Source organism: Lycorma delicatula, chromosome 8 (genome assembly GCF_047948215.1).
Source record: "Lycorma delicatula isolate Av1 chromosome 8, ASM4794821v1, whole genome shotgun sequence".
Taxonomy (NCBI): domain Eukaryota; kingdom Metazoa; phylum Arthropoda; class Insecta; order Hemiptera; family Fulgoridae; genus Lycorma; species Lycorma delicatula.
In genome coordinates this window covers 37113975-37128085 of record NC_134462.1, presented here as the reverse complement: position 1 = coordinate 37128085, position 14111 = coordinate 37113975, and the positions used below count along the sequence as shown (strand labels likewise).

The 14111-nt window shown below is 26.2% G+C and overlaps 1 protein-coding gene across 4 annotated transcripts in view; it reads left to right on the top strand.

Annotated features, from left to right (window-relative positions):
• Nucleotides 1-10022, top strand: part of LOC142328581 (UNC93-like protein) — a 302554-nt gene extending 292532 nt beyond the window's left edge. For 3 of the 4 annotated variants that reach the window (XM_075372349.1, XM_075372350.1, XM_075372351.1), the window contains exon 6: nt 9279-9991. In XM_075372349.1, coding sequence (XP_075228464.1) covers nt 9279-9619 — 341 coding nt within the window. In that variant the 3' untranslated portion in view covers nt 9620-9991. Of the gene's footprint in view, nt 1-9278 lie in introns of all 4 variants that reach the window. The other variant, XM_075372348.1, reaches the window with a different exon arrangement.
• Nucleotides 10023-14111: the final 4089 nt, after the last annotated feature.

Sequence of the window (14111 nt, the reverse complement as noted above, 5' to 3'; positions counted from 1 at the left end):
TCAATACTATTTTTTTATAAACAGTTTTTTCAAAACTAATTTTGTTTCATTAACGGAATTTTGAAATACTTCATCGAAGATGGAGTCGTAGATCAGGAAGAGGAATACCTCTAAAAACCTAAAGGAAATGTGTCATAATGAATATCTACAGCAAACCAGTCGAAGAAAATCCAGCGATGGTACGTTCAGAAATTCAAGCTCACATAGCAGACCTCTGTGAAGTATTTGTTCATTTGAGCGTAAAGTGATAACAGAATCAAATAAATTGGGAGAAAATGAGGGTTTTAGCACGCCGGGAAAAACTCGTAATAGAATTAAAATGAAAATAATATCGACAACTTCCAAAGTTGCGCGTTACGAAATACCATACACAATCTTTATTTACCACATCAAGCCCTGCCGACATTGAAAAAGTTATTATTCGTTTTAAAAACCGAACGCCTAGATCTGCAATTGAATTGCAGTCACGAAAATCTAAGGAAAATTCTGAGGAGTATGGATTTCGATAGAAGAAAACGAAAAAAAACAGCAAAATTTTAGTTGAAAAACAAGATATACGTCTTAAACGAGTAAATTATCTAAAGAAAACGATCATTTACAGACGGAAAGGAGACCAATATTTTTTTCAGATGAATCTTATACTCATTCGACACACGGGAAAAGGTATGGTTGGACCGATGGCTCAAGTAAAGACTATAAAATACCTGTGTCCATAGGCTCAAAGCTGATATTGATTCACGCTGGCAGTGAAGCAGGAGAAATTCAAAATGTAATTTTTACATCGGGCCAAAAAAAGGAGAATATCGGAACATGAATGACAATAATTAGGAAAAATGGCAGACAACAAAGCTAATCCCAAATCTTCTACGATGATCGGTTTTGGTAATCGATAATGCTCCGTACCACAACGTAAAAATTTCATAAGTTGCCAAATTCAAACAGAAAAAAAGTAATAAAAATTGTAATGTGAAACTAAAAAAAAAATTAAATATTTTAACAATTTAAACAAAAAAAAATAGCAAATTAAACAGCATCCTGCATTTTAACAGTGCGTTATATATAAGTTTCTTCCTGAGCTTTCAAGGGATCAATTTGTCCTAGTAAATACAGTAAACAACTACTTCAACCTATCCTAATCTGGATAGGCTCTTGTGGTTGATGAAACCTTCTTTAATCCTCCCCTACCCTTACTCTTCATCCCTTCTTCCTGGGATAGGTTCACAAGAATTATGTCAACTGCCACCCTGTTTGTATATTTTGTATCTTCTAATAGAAGGCCTGGCAGTCCCTTTATTGGGCTAGGTTAATGGAAACATTGCCTATAGGACTGACTGTCTAAGATTCTGTTTCCTACATGCAGGAGGTTACTCCCAAAAAGTCAAAGTTTTAGGTAAGACAAGGAAGTTACTAGGTGGGGCAAGTTAGATGAGGTCAGTAATAAAGTTTACATACTATGATGCTCCATCATTTCTGGATGAACTTTATTCTTTCTTAGATTATAGCATAATTTCCTCTTCTTTGTCCTTATATTACACTAGTTCTGTGATTAGTAAATTTATTATGTATTGAATTTTACTGATAGAGATCTGAAGTAAAATAAAATTGCTAAATTTAAGATCAAAATAAATTATAAAACAAAAGTTATTACAAATAGTGACATAAAAACAAACTCAATTCTTATCCATATGTGGAACAACCTATTCATTGTAAAGAACAAGACTTCCTGGGAAACTTACTGAACGTGTACATAATAATGGTTTAATTCTTGTTACTGTATTTCTCTGAAGTATGAATGTTAAAAAATCCAAAGAGACCAAAATACAGGTTGCTGAAATGGGATTCCTTTGAGCTGTTAAAGATATTACAAATGCTGACTTCCTCAGGAATGATATTAGGTAGGATATGAATGTAACTGGAATAAACACTGAGATATTAACTAACAGAAATAAATTGTGAAAGCATGAACAGAACGCAAAATGATTCCCCTGTTTACTAACAATAAAAAAGGAAAACAGATATCAGTAGACCTTGACTGTGTCCATTTGTTGGAACAGGTTATATAATCTAATGCTTGTTTGGTGATAATGTTGTTGACAAAAGAAGTCAATGTAAGAACTAAAAAATATCTGAGAAATTTGCAGAAACTAATTCAGTTTTATACATCTATCACCCCTAAAGAGTGATCTCAAGAAATGAAGCTGCTGCAAACGAGGAAGACATACATACAAGAAATTTGTTTATGTTAAGTTTCAACAACCGATCTTGAGTTATCTTTGGAACATACAAAAGGCAAACAAATGATGACATTAAAGTAATTAAAAATTCAAATTAGAGTAATTCAAAAAATGCAATAAATAAATAGTTAACAATAAAAATCCAACACAATGGAGTAAAAAAAGGCAAGTAAAAAATGTTCCATAAAAACTGATTAATGGTAATGTTATTTTTTTAAATATCGTCAAAATAATCTATCATAGACTGATTATACTTATGAAGAAAGAAGAAATTATATTACTTATGCATGTGTGCATTCTCTCTTTTGCACACATTCTCACATACATGTTTGAATGAATAACTTATCATAGATATACAATAATTAAATGCTATGTTTTATGAAGCATAAAGTAATATAATTTTTAAAGTGGTTTTAATATTAATTATTTATATCATGTATTATTATGTAAATAGAACACACTAAACAAAATAAAAATAAACCTATAGTTTAATCATATCATAAATCATACAACATTATGAATTAATCATAATAAATTGCAAACTTTTAATATTCATCTCTGTAATGGTGATTTGTTTGAAATGATAAATACTTTCATTATGATAAATACTAGTATTTGTGTAATAAATGATAAATTATCCTCCTTCAGTTATGTCAAATTGATGATTATTTTTTCTTTTAGATTAAGCTAATATATTATGTCCTTCATAAAATTCTATATTTACCTATACTTTAGATCAGAATAATTAAAGATAATCATGAAAAACTAGATAATATTATATCATATAAATTGCTACAACCATTTGCACCTGCAAAATTAATACAAAATTAAAAATTGATTAATAACAACGAATTAACTTTCTCTCTTAATTCTGTGACCTTGTATTTTAAAACAACCTCAATAAAGTAGGTTTTGTTTCTTGTTTTAGGTTATTATACATAAATTTATCGCATATGAAATAAAATTAGCTCATATTAATTTAATACAACATTTTTAAAGAAATTATCTGATTAAGTTTCAAGATTTTTTATCATCAGAGAGTGATATTTATTTTGTTTTATTAAAGGTCTTAAACATAAATTTTTGAACAATTAATTTTTTTTTTCTAAATTACATTAATTATTTATGTAATTTACATTGCTTTGTTTTTAATGTAATTTACTTTTGTTTTTGTTTCCCTCCTGTACTGAGTATCAATACTTTACCATCTGCATTCTTTATTAAAACTGTCACATATAAAGCATCTAAAGTACAAGAGGCATTAATCTGAGTAGCCTTCTCTGAGATTAACTATGTTTATTATACAGCCATTCCTTGTGGTGAAAACAATGTAAGTGGTGTCATTTGTAGAACTCAACATTCCTGTATTTTGCTGTACATAACCAAATTGTTATAGGTGACCAAAAATGAAACACAGTCCCTTTTGAAGATACCATAACCATTCTCAAGAATTATTGTCAGGCTCAAAAACTTAGAAAAGTGAGGAGTAAAATAATTTTGTTCACCTTTTTTCACTTTTCCACTAACACCAAGTCAATCAATGAAGGTGTCATTTAGTCCAGCATGTAAAACCTTCACTCTGTTTGCTAAAGCATAATGGATATTTTTATTCTCAGAAAAACAACTCAGAAAATTATAACTTGTCCTTCAGTTGCTAGTATATATCATAGCTACAAGAAAAACATGGCAGTTAATATAAAACATACACAATTTTATTTCCCTTTCTATGGGATCAATCCTTTGTGTAGAATGTTTTCACTCGTTTAGGGAAGACATTATTAGGGGATCAGTTTTTAATTTTTAATTGTTAAGTTCAAACACTATAAAATCTATTTTGACAAACATAATCTAATCAAAAATTAATATTGTTCTCCTATTCTACTCAATAACTTTTTTATCCTGTTGGTAAGATATATTAAATATGAATAACCATATTTAGGTTCATTCATTCATTATGATTAAGTTATTATGAAAGTATCATAATAAGCCTAATCGTAGTCATGATCATAATCCTAGGGTAGGTCCTTGATATCTGTATAATTTTATATTGTCATCGTTTCTTCTTTACTGAGTATTTATCTCCCAAAAAAATTTTTTTGCTAAATTTTAAGTTGCATTTATTGCAGTTGCAATTATTAACTGATAAGTACCATCACATAGTGGAATTATACTCGGCTTTGTTTATTATCAGTGAACTATGGAAATCTGTTTATAAATTAGATTCAGCCACAGGAATTTTATTCTTAAATAATACTATTAATTTTTAGTATTATATTTCCTGAAAAAAAAAAAATCAGTGATTGACATTAGCCTTATTTGAGGGATGGATAGATAGGTAGGTAGAGGTAGATAACTAGACTATGCAACAGATGCATTAGCTTCTATTTGAGCCTTTCTTACAATCTTTTAGAAAGGAGTTGGAATTCTTAGGCAAGCTTGTATACAAAGCTGCCAATCTCAAATAACATACAGTTGCTCAAACTGTAGCTATTCTACTACCATTTACAAAACCATATTTTTTTATATATTTCTTTTAATGGTTACTCACTTGAAACGTATATTTTTCCTTTTAGTAACATACATAAAACTTATTATCATAATTTAGAAAAATTAATTTTAATTAAAAAATTACGTCAAATTTAATAAACTTAAATTTCTGTTATTTTGTATTTACTTGAATGTAATTACTCAATTCTATTTTTGTTTTATTTTTATGTATTTGGTTAATTGGTATCCTAATTAATGTAAGTTATTGAGGATTCTATTGTAGTGGAATTTTTTATTAATGAAAAAGAAAAAACATATCATTGCTTCTTACTAGAAGGAATATCTCATTATCAAAAAGTTTGGAATAAATTACAGCTACTGTTCATTAAGAAATGTTTCAGGAACCAAATTTAAAGAAAAAAATTAAATTATAATATATATAATACAATATTACACACACACACACACACACACACACACACACACACACACAGGAAGTAATTTAATTTGAGTAACTTTTTATGGTTTTGGTATATTTTAATTAACTAGTAAGGAAATACCTGGAGGAGTGTGAAGTATTTAAGAGGTGTTATGTATGTAATAAGGGGAATTTTCATTTAAAAACAGGAAGAGAGTTACATTCCATTAAGGTTTATGAACTGCAAAAAGCTATTCTTTTTTTAAATACAAAACATGTTTATATTTGTAGTATTTTACTGTGGTAAATATATTTTAAACATTTTAGAAAGAAAATTTATAATAATAAATAAATAAATATATATATATATATATATATATACAATAAATTAAACAATCAGAAACTCAAATTGTCATACATTCAAACATATTTAACAATAAGTGAAAAATTAAGCCACATGAAAGCAAAGTACATTTTGTTTATAAAAAATAACTTACAAGAAACTGATCAAATATGTTCAGGTCACTTGGATTTAAATATCAGTTGTGCTGTCATGATATGAACAGCTTTACTATACAAATAAACATCTAGGAAATCATGTTACAGCAAATTAAATTTTACTACAGCAGATTTAAACATTTACTACATATCAAGAATCTTACTATGTTTCTAATTATAATGATTGGAAATGAAAATTATTTGAAGCATTAATTTTTCAAATCAAATATATTATTAAAACTTGAATATTATCAAAACATTCTCAGTTGCACCTGCAATCATCTTCATTGTTGGCTGGCTTTCAACCCCAGTGTTAAAAACAAATATTAATAAACAATTCATTATATTAACATTCATGGATAATAACTTGAAGAAAATAGCTCAAAATTATTAACCCAGGCTGGTCTAGCAGTTAACTCATCATTGCAGATCAGCTGACTTTGAAGTCGAAAGTTGTAAGGTTCAAATCCTAGAAAAGGTAGTTACTTTTATATAGATTTGAATACTAGATTGTGGATACCGGTGTTCTTTGGTGGTTGGGTTTCAATTAACCACACATCTCAGAAATTGTCGACTTGAGACTGTACAAGACTACACTTCATTTACATTCATACATATCATCCTCATTCATCCTCATAAGTAATACCTTATGGCGGTTCCAGAGGCTAAACAGGAAAAGGGAGAGCTCAAAATTGTTACTAGTCTGGATAATGTGACCTTCAGAACAATAAGTAAAATAAATCATTATTAAGAACACAAGTCTTCTGGAATGTACTAATATAAACTGAACTCCAGCTGCACAAAGTTCTACATGTTTAAATATGATGCAGTTTCAAACAGACACAGTAAACATTTCAAACCTTTATAGAATGTAGTCAACATTTATCTACCATCTCATAGATGTAAATAACTTTGTTTTTTATATAGACACTAAAAGTATTATCATCTTAACATTCTTGATAATTGCAAAATAGATGAAAACACAAAAATCTACAACAAACTGATATGACAGATATAATTCAAATCCAATAAAACATTTTGGACACATTCACAATTCATGTCTGTATATCTCAAAATACCTATCAGCAGTATTTGTTGATACCAAGGTAAGAACAGTAGTACCAATGAAAATGACTGCAAGAGTAACGGAAAACCTTATTTATGATGTGAATCTTGAAAAGATATTCAATTTGGTTTGATTTGTTGTTCAAAGTTTTAGATGATGATAATAATCATCTTGGAAAACCAATATAAAAAACAGCAAAATCAATTCAGTAGTTGTGGGAAGTAGTTGGACAAATATAGTTTTGTTATATTGGTCATCAAGCATCTAGATTTATCTTATAATTAAATATACTCCTGCCAGTTGATCTCGCTAGGTTTCTAGTATGGGTATCTCTCGAATAGCAGTTAAATCATTCTTTAAAATTGTTATAGTAAATTTGTACTTTGGTTAAAATTTCATTTGTTTATTACATGTATTATTTATTTTTTAATCAGCTATTTCAAAAGGAATAACTGTTTTGGTGGTGTTTATTTATTGATCAATACAGTGGCTAGAATGTTTTTCATGAAATAGGTATCAAATGATTCACTCAGTCCAGGTTTTGTTTACAAGAAAAAACCAATTAAATAAATTTGATAAAAGTGAATTTATTTTTGATTATTATTACATCCTACCTATATACTATACATATTTATTGAAGAGACAATATTTTCATTCTTTAAATTATTATTACAATACATCAAAATAGGTCTAATTGGTTCTTTAACGTTTCAAATGCCCATGTACTGTATTTATATTTGAAAAACAATTATTATTTACAATTATAATAATGAGAAAGCTCTCTCTAGCAGAATTCCTGTTTTATAAAGACCTTCAACTCTTTAATTGAAGTCTTTTGCTTCCTTCTATATTGTAATATTTTTCTTCATCACTATTATGGCTTTTTAATTAAAGTTACACATAGATATCATTTGCGCAATGTTGGTGGTCACATTTATTAGTCAGGTTAAAGTATTTATTAAAATTTAAATTAAGTATTGTAATTACTACAAGTAGTAATTCTTTTTTTTTGGGGGGGGGATAATATTTATTACACATTAATTAATAACTTGTGCAAGATACATTATAAAAAAAAACTTTCATAATTTATAATGAAGGTTGTTGCTATTCATTTACTTTTAAACTAGAAAATAATAAGATTGTACTTTTCATAAAATCTATACAAATTATGTAAGAGTTGAAAAATTAAACACATAGATGTGTGTTTTATCAGTCAAACATTATCAGTAGGTGCAATTAAATATCACTAAAAAACAATAAACTATAAAAAATTAAATCCCCTGACAGGAAAAAAAATTACTTGCAAAACAATACAAAAGGAAGTTTACCTGAGTTAGCCTACCACCTAAACTCTTCACATTAGATGATCTGGATATTTCAGTTGACACAAAATCTAAACTTTTACCTTTTGCTCAGTTTGTGTTATTTTTTTTAGTTTCTTTTTTATTTATAAGTATAGGTGAACTTTTTTGTAATTCTTTGTTTTTCCTGTTTAATTTAAGAAGTTATTCTTTATTTTCATGCGAGTGTATTTTTTAATTATTCTAAAATACTTCACAGAAATTCTGGTCAAATTGAGATAAAATTTGGCCTGGGCTAATTTTTTGAGGACTTTTCATGTTCACGGGCATCCAGTAGTTTGTGTAGTTTATTGGGGTAATCTGTGTTGTACTCAAATCTTGCTGATTTTTCTCATTTCTAATCAGGAAATCTTTAGAAATATTGAAGAATGTGATAACAATGTAGTATTGAAATCTAACTGCACCCTATCTTATTTGAATAATTTTTAAGAATTTTTTAGTAAAATATTATTACCAAAAATATCTTAATAAGCTGAAGATGAATTGTTATAATACTACGGCTAAGTTAGTATGATCACACATAAACTAAAAGTTGTGGATTAATTTACAAATTTGTTCTGATATCTGTTTCTTTTGATATGGATTCCATTTCTAAATTATATTCAATGTATAAGCAATTTTAATTTCATTTGAACGACTATGTTAGAATTTTAGTTTGACTTCTAGGACTCAATTAATGCTACTGTTTCAAGGACACCAGAGATGGTAACTTAAGATCAGACTTTACAATTATTTAATATCTAGTGTAATCTGACTGAACAGTTTAGAATTTACTTCTACATATCAAAATGTTCATTGATCTTTTAGGAAGTCTGTAGTTATTAGGTGGCTCTTTAATTACTGGATAATAGCAATTTTCATTGCAATCAAAAAATTCTGATGAGTAATTTTCAATTTTCCTCTAGCAATTAAGCTTCTCATCCTGTTAGATTAATTGTTCCATACTGAGTCTATGTTTAAAAAGCAAAGTAAAAGGAGTTGGAAGTTTCCAACCCCTTCCTGAAACACAATAACAATACCACAAACTAATGGAACCTGGGCTTACAGTTTGTAACAAGTCTTCAGCATTATAAAGCATTATACTCACTACCAATTAATTTATTTTTTAGATGTTCAGACTTAAATGAGTAGTTTATAATTAAGCTTACATATTAATCTAAAAAATGAATTTTCCTGATAATATTTTTTAAATAATGTTGTAAATTTTTTTGCAGGTCTGTATGGAACATTATTCCGCAGAAATAAAGAAGCAGCATTCAGTAACTATCGTCTCTGGGAAAGCGCTGGATTCGTTGTAGCATATGCATATAGTACACATCTATGTGCAAGAATGAAGTTATATGTAATGTTTGTTGTATTAATTATTGGAATTATTGGTTATATGGTCGTTGAGTTCCTACATAAACAGAAGAAATTACGATTAAAGAGATTAGCAGAAGATCCAAAAGCAGCAGCTATTGCAGCGCAAGAAGCTAAAGCAAATAATCGACCAGTGGAAGAAACTGATGATGAAAAAGATGATATCGATGATGATATCATTATTACTCACCTTTAATGACTTTTTATTAATTGATTAATTATTATTACTATTAAAATTTCCACGACTAGCCTTGTCTTTAATGAGATAAACATTGAGTTGTGTGAAGTTTATGGTTTTTATATTGAAAAGAAAAAAATTTGACTCAGGTTTTTATGAAAAGATGTGAGTCATTCTGAACAATGATCTAGTTTGTAAAAATAAATAATTATGATGTATATTTTAACATTATAATTAAATTTTCTCAAACTAAAAAAATTGCGACCTTAAGGTTAAAGAGTACAATTCATATCAAGAAAGGTAATAATATGTTAACTTCTCTTTATGGAAATAAATATATATTTATACATAATAAAGTCCTTATCAGTTAGATATATAACTCTATTTAGATTAATTAAACAATAGATTTTAAGATTAATAATAAATAACTATAATAATTGTAATGTCATATATATGCATATATATATACAATATATATATATATATTGTCTATGTGTACAGAAACAAATTAAAGGGAGTAAAATAATAATTATATGTTTAAACTTTTTTTAATCATTTCATTATAATTTACAGCCAGAAAGCATGATACCAAAGTAAGTTTTAGTGAGAGATTGATACGATAATGTTATTTCATTAATATATAAATATATATATATTTTTATGAATACGTTTCTTTGTGATATGTACAAGGTGCTGCTGATGTAGTAAATAAATTAAATTTCATCTTCAGTATTATATTAAAAGTGACATGTTTAATATTATTTAAGGAGGTTTCCGATTTATGAACAATATATATCAGTATTGTTTCAAAGTTTGATTTCACAGATTATAAATATAAAAAAATATATTGAATTGATGTTTATATTGTTTAGAAGTAGGGCAAGCTTAATCAAATCATTACAAAAAGGTTTGTGTTATTCAGGAATATATTATACATAAGCTTATTACTGCTTGTACAACTTAGAAGAAATAGTTATGACAATATTAAATATTCATTTGGCACCTACATATAGACCTGGCAGCAAAGGATATATTCTCATTATTCTCTATACACGTACTGTTGAAATTGAAGATATTTAGGCATCTTTTGTTTTAATAATGTTTTTTTGTAAAGAGTTTTACATCACAGTGTACTTACAGCTATTTACTTACTACTTATCCTACAGCAATTTTAAGCATTATAAATAACTGTTGAGACTTAAGGAAACATTCTTTATTTGTTTATATTTCACCTTGAAAAATAGGTAATACCTAATTTATAAACAAAACAGCATGGATTAGAGTTACACTCTAATATGTCAAGCATTAAATATTTCAATTTTATCAGTATACTGTCATATCACTAAACTAAAATGTTGCATATATTCAAAAAGGTTCAATAGTAATTATTCAAAATTTAAATTGAAAAACACAATGGTCTCATTGTCTTCAAATTAAGTTTTAAATTAATCATATATTAGTTTCCCAGATAGAAAATAATCTATCACTAATTTCATTAAATGATAACAAATAATTAACTTCCTTAATGCTATTGTAAGCTAAATTCATGATTGTAATACAGAAAATTATGAGCCGCTGAATCTTAACATGTATATGCTAATAAAAAATAACTGATTTCCCAATATTTTAATTTTCTTTTTTTAAGTTCTTAACTGGATCAATATTTTAGTAAGTAATTTTATATTATCTTTCAGAAAACAAATCTTGTGTACATTTTTTTTTCTTAGCCTTGTATTTATAGAAATTATTTAGAAAAGTAAACTTGTGCTGATAAATGATTTTTTATATATATATATATTATATTTATATATATATGTATAATGAAAAAAAATGATTATATATATATATATATATATATATATATATAATCATTATATATATATACAATCATATATATATATATATATATATATATATATATATATATATATATATATATATATATATAATTATAAAATCAAAAATAGATTCAATGAGAAATAATAATTACTGAAAAATATGATAACAACATAAAATAAAAATTTGATATTATAATTATTGTGGGCGCTATAGAATAATTATTATTAATTTGGTAGCTGTAGAATCTGAAGCCTGTATAAATCTGAAAATGTTTATAAATTCATACACTAAGCCTATTTGATTTTTAAGGAAAAATTTTTCACTGCCACTTTATATAAAAAATTATACAATATACTTTATTATGCCTAAATATTTTTTGAATTCACAGAATCCTAAAATTTTTCTTATTTTTTTTTATTGAAGTTTCCTAGGTGAAATTTATTCCATTGTGTTTGTGGTATGATACCCATGAACAGTTGGTAGTGAATTTCTTTTCTGTAGAGTAAAATAACATGCTAATGAAATTTTTTTTGACTGTTGAGGTTTTTATGATAAAAATTTGTCATGATCTATTGAATATTTTTATTTTATTATTATACTTAAATTCTAATATAAAATTAAATATTATTATAATTTTGTAATAAAGTTATATTTATTTAAATAAATTAATGAAAATAATATTTGTATTTAAATATGCCTTTCAATCAGCTAATAAGGAGTTTAAGCAAATACATAATTAAACTGTTTTTTTTATAATATTAAAAGTTTCATAACCTCTCTACTCTTTTTTCGTGATCAGTCAGAAGCTGTTCCTTGAGATTTTTAACTTTCAGTAAAAAAATAGATGTACATAAAATCTTTTTCACTTTATATATAAAATTAAAATAACTTTACTGTATTTTATGATTCAGAAATAACTTAATTACATTTCAATTATGTTTAAAATTCTAAATGCTTCCTCTTATTTGACATAAATCAATACTAACTTTTTAATTATGATATTGAAATTAAATTAAGTAAAAAAAATATTTATATTTCTGGATTTATCATGTTAGTAGTTAATGTTTCATTTTATTTTTCATTCAAAAAATTCTCTGTTGTAAATATTACATTCATCCAAAGCTAGAATGAGATTGCTGTGAATAAGAGGAATGATTTATGAAAATTAACTTGGATAGCCAACCTCAACAGGTGTTATAAAACCATTTCGACATTTAATCTAGAAGAGTTGGATTTGAATCCTGGTCATCCTTAGCATTTATCTCTTATCATTGACATTGCATATTTTATGATGATACAAATATTTCAGTAATGACCAAACTGTAGTAACTTGAGTAAATAAGTAACATTTTATTACTGAAGTTTACTGCTAAATTATGAACAGTACTCTGTATTCTTTACACATAAAATACAGTCAATTTTTTTTTCTGTATATTAAATTTATTTATACTCATTGTGTAATTTTTTCCTGTGGCCACTTTTCTCAAGTTATTTTGGCTTCAGGTAAGAATTATTTTGTAGGATTTTATAACCAAATCTTTTCTGGCTATAATTTTTATGATAGGTGGTATTACTTTAAAAAACATTCTGTATTAACATTTTTATTTACAATAGAATCATGTTCAATAGAGATCATTTTCTATTTATTTCAACATTTGTCATTATTCTCAATTCCAAAACTACAAAATGTTTTAAAATTTCTGTTGATCCTGGTTGATTAATCAGCTTATGTACTTATATAACAAGATTTTTCTCTTATTCATAACATAAATTTTCAAATGCTTTATTCTTCTCTTTAAAAATAGAAGTTGCATCATCATTTATATTATATAGTTAAATTATTTGAAAGTCCTTTATTAATTAGTACAGGGTTTTAATGAAAAAAAAATCTCATGATATTGAAGAAAAATTGCTGCAGAAATGAGCTGTATATAATTTTAATAAAAAAATATATTTTTGATACTGGTAGCTCTTAATATATAAAATATTATGCAGACTAAGTGATGTATAAATCACTCAACATTCATATTGCATCTCAATAGTATGTGATTTGAGTTGATTGATAGAGTAGAAATTAAGAGGAAGTGAGTTTAAGAGAAGGTTGTTGGACAATTTATTGTGGCAATTACAGTCACTGCAAGTGTATTTATTTTTTTAATTTTTTTTTTGTAAGCCTCATGTTTATTTAAAACATTTTCTCATGAAAATAATTGAAAATTACCACTGCATTTATTTCATTGTTCTAATTTGGAGTATAATTAATATAAAAACAGACATTCTACTAAAATTATTTTGATTATTTTCTTATATGTTTACCAGTCAATAAAACACATAATTTTAACTAATTTACAATTTATTGTAATAAAAATGTTTGTATATGTGCAACCATGTAGTGCATCACTTTTTTTCAATCTATAATTATAACAAATTTATAATTATATTTTTGTTTAACTTATATTTATCTTTATTTTTATGGTAGCATACACTGCTGTTCATTAGTTGTGATATACTTACAATATATAATTATTGAATTTGATGGAAAATGATTTCTTAACTTCAGTTATCTTAAAGGTACCTGATTATTAAAATTGTATTTTACCACTGATTCTTTACATCCGCATTCTTTTACTTTCCATAATACAAATCCTTAGAACATTTTCCAAGTTAGACC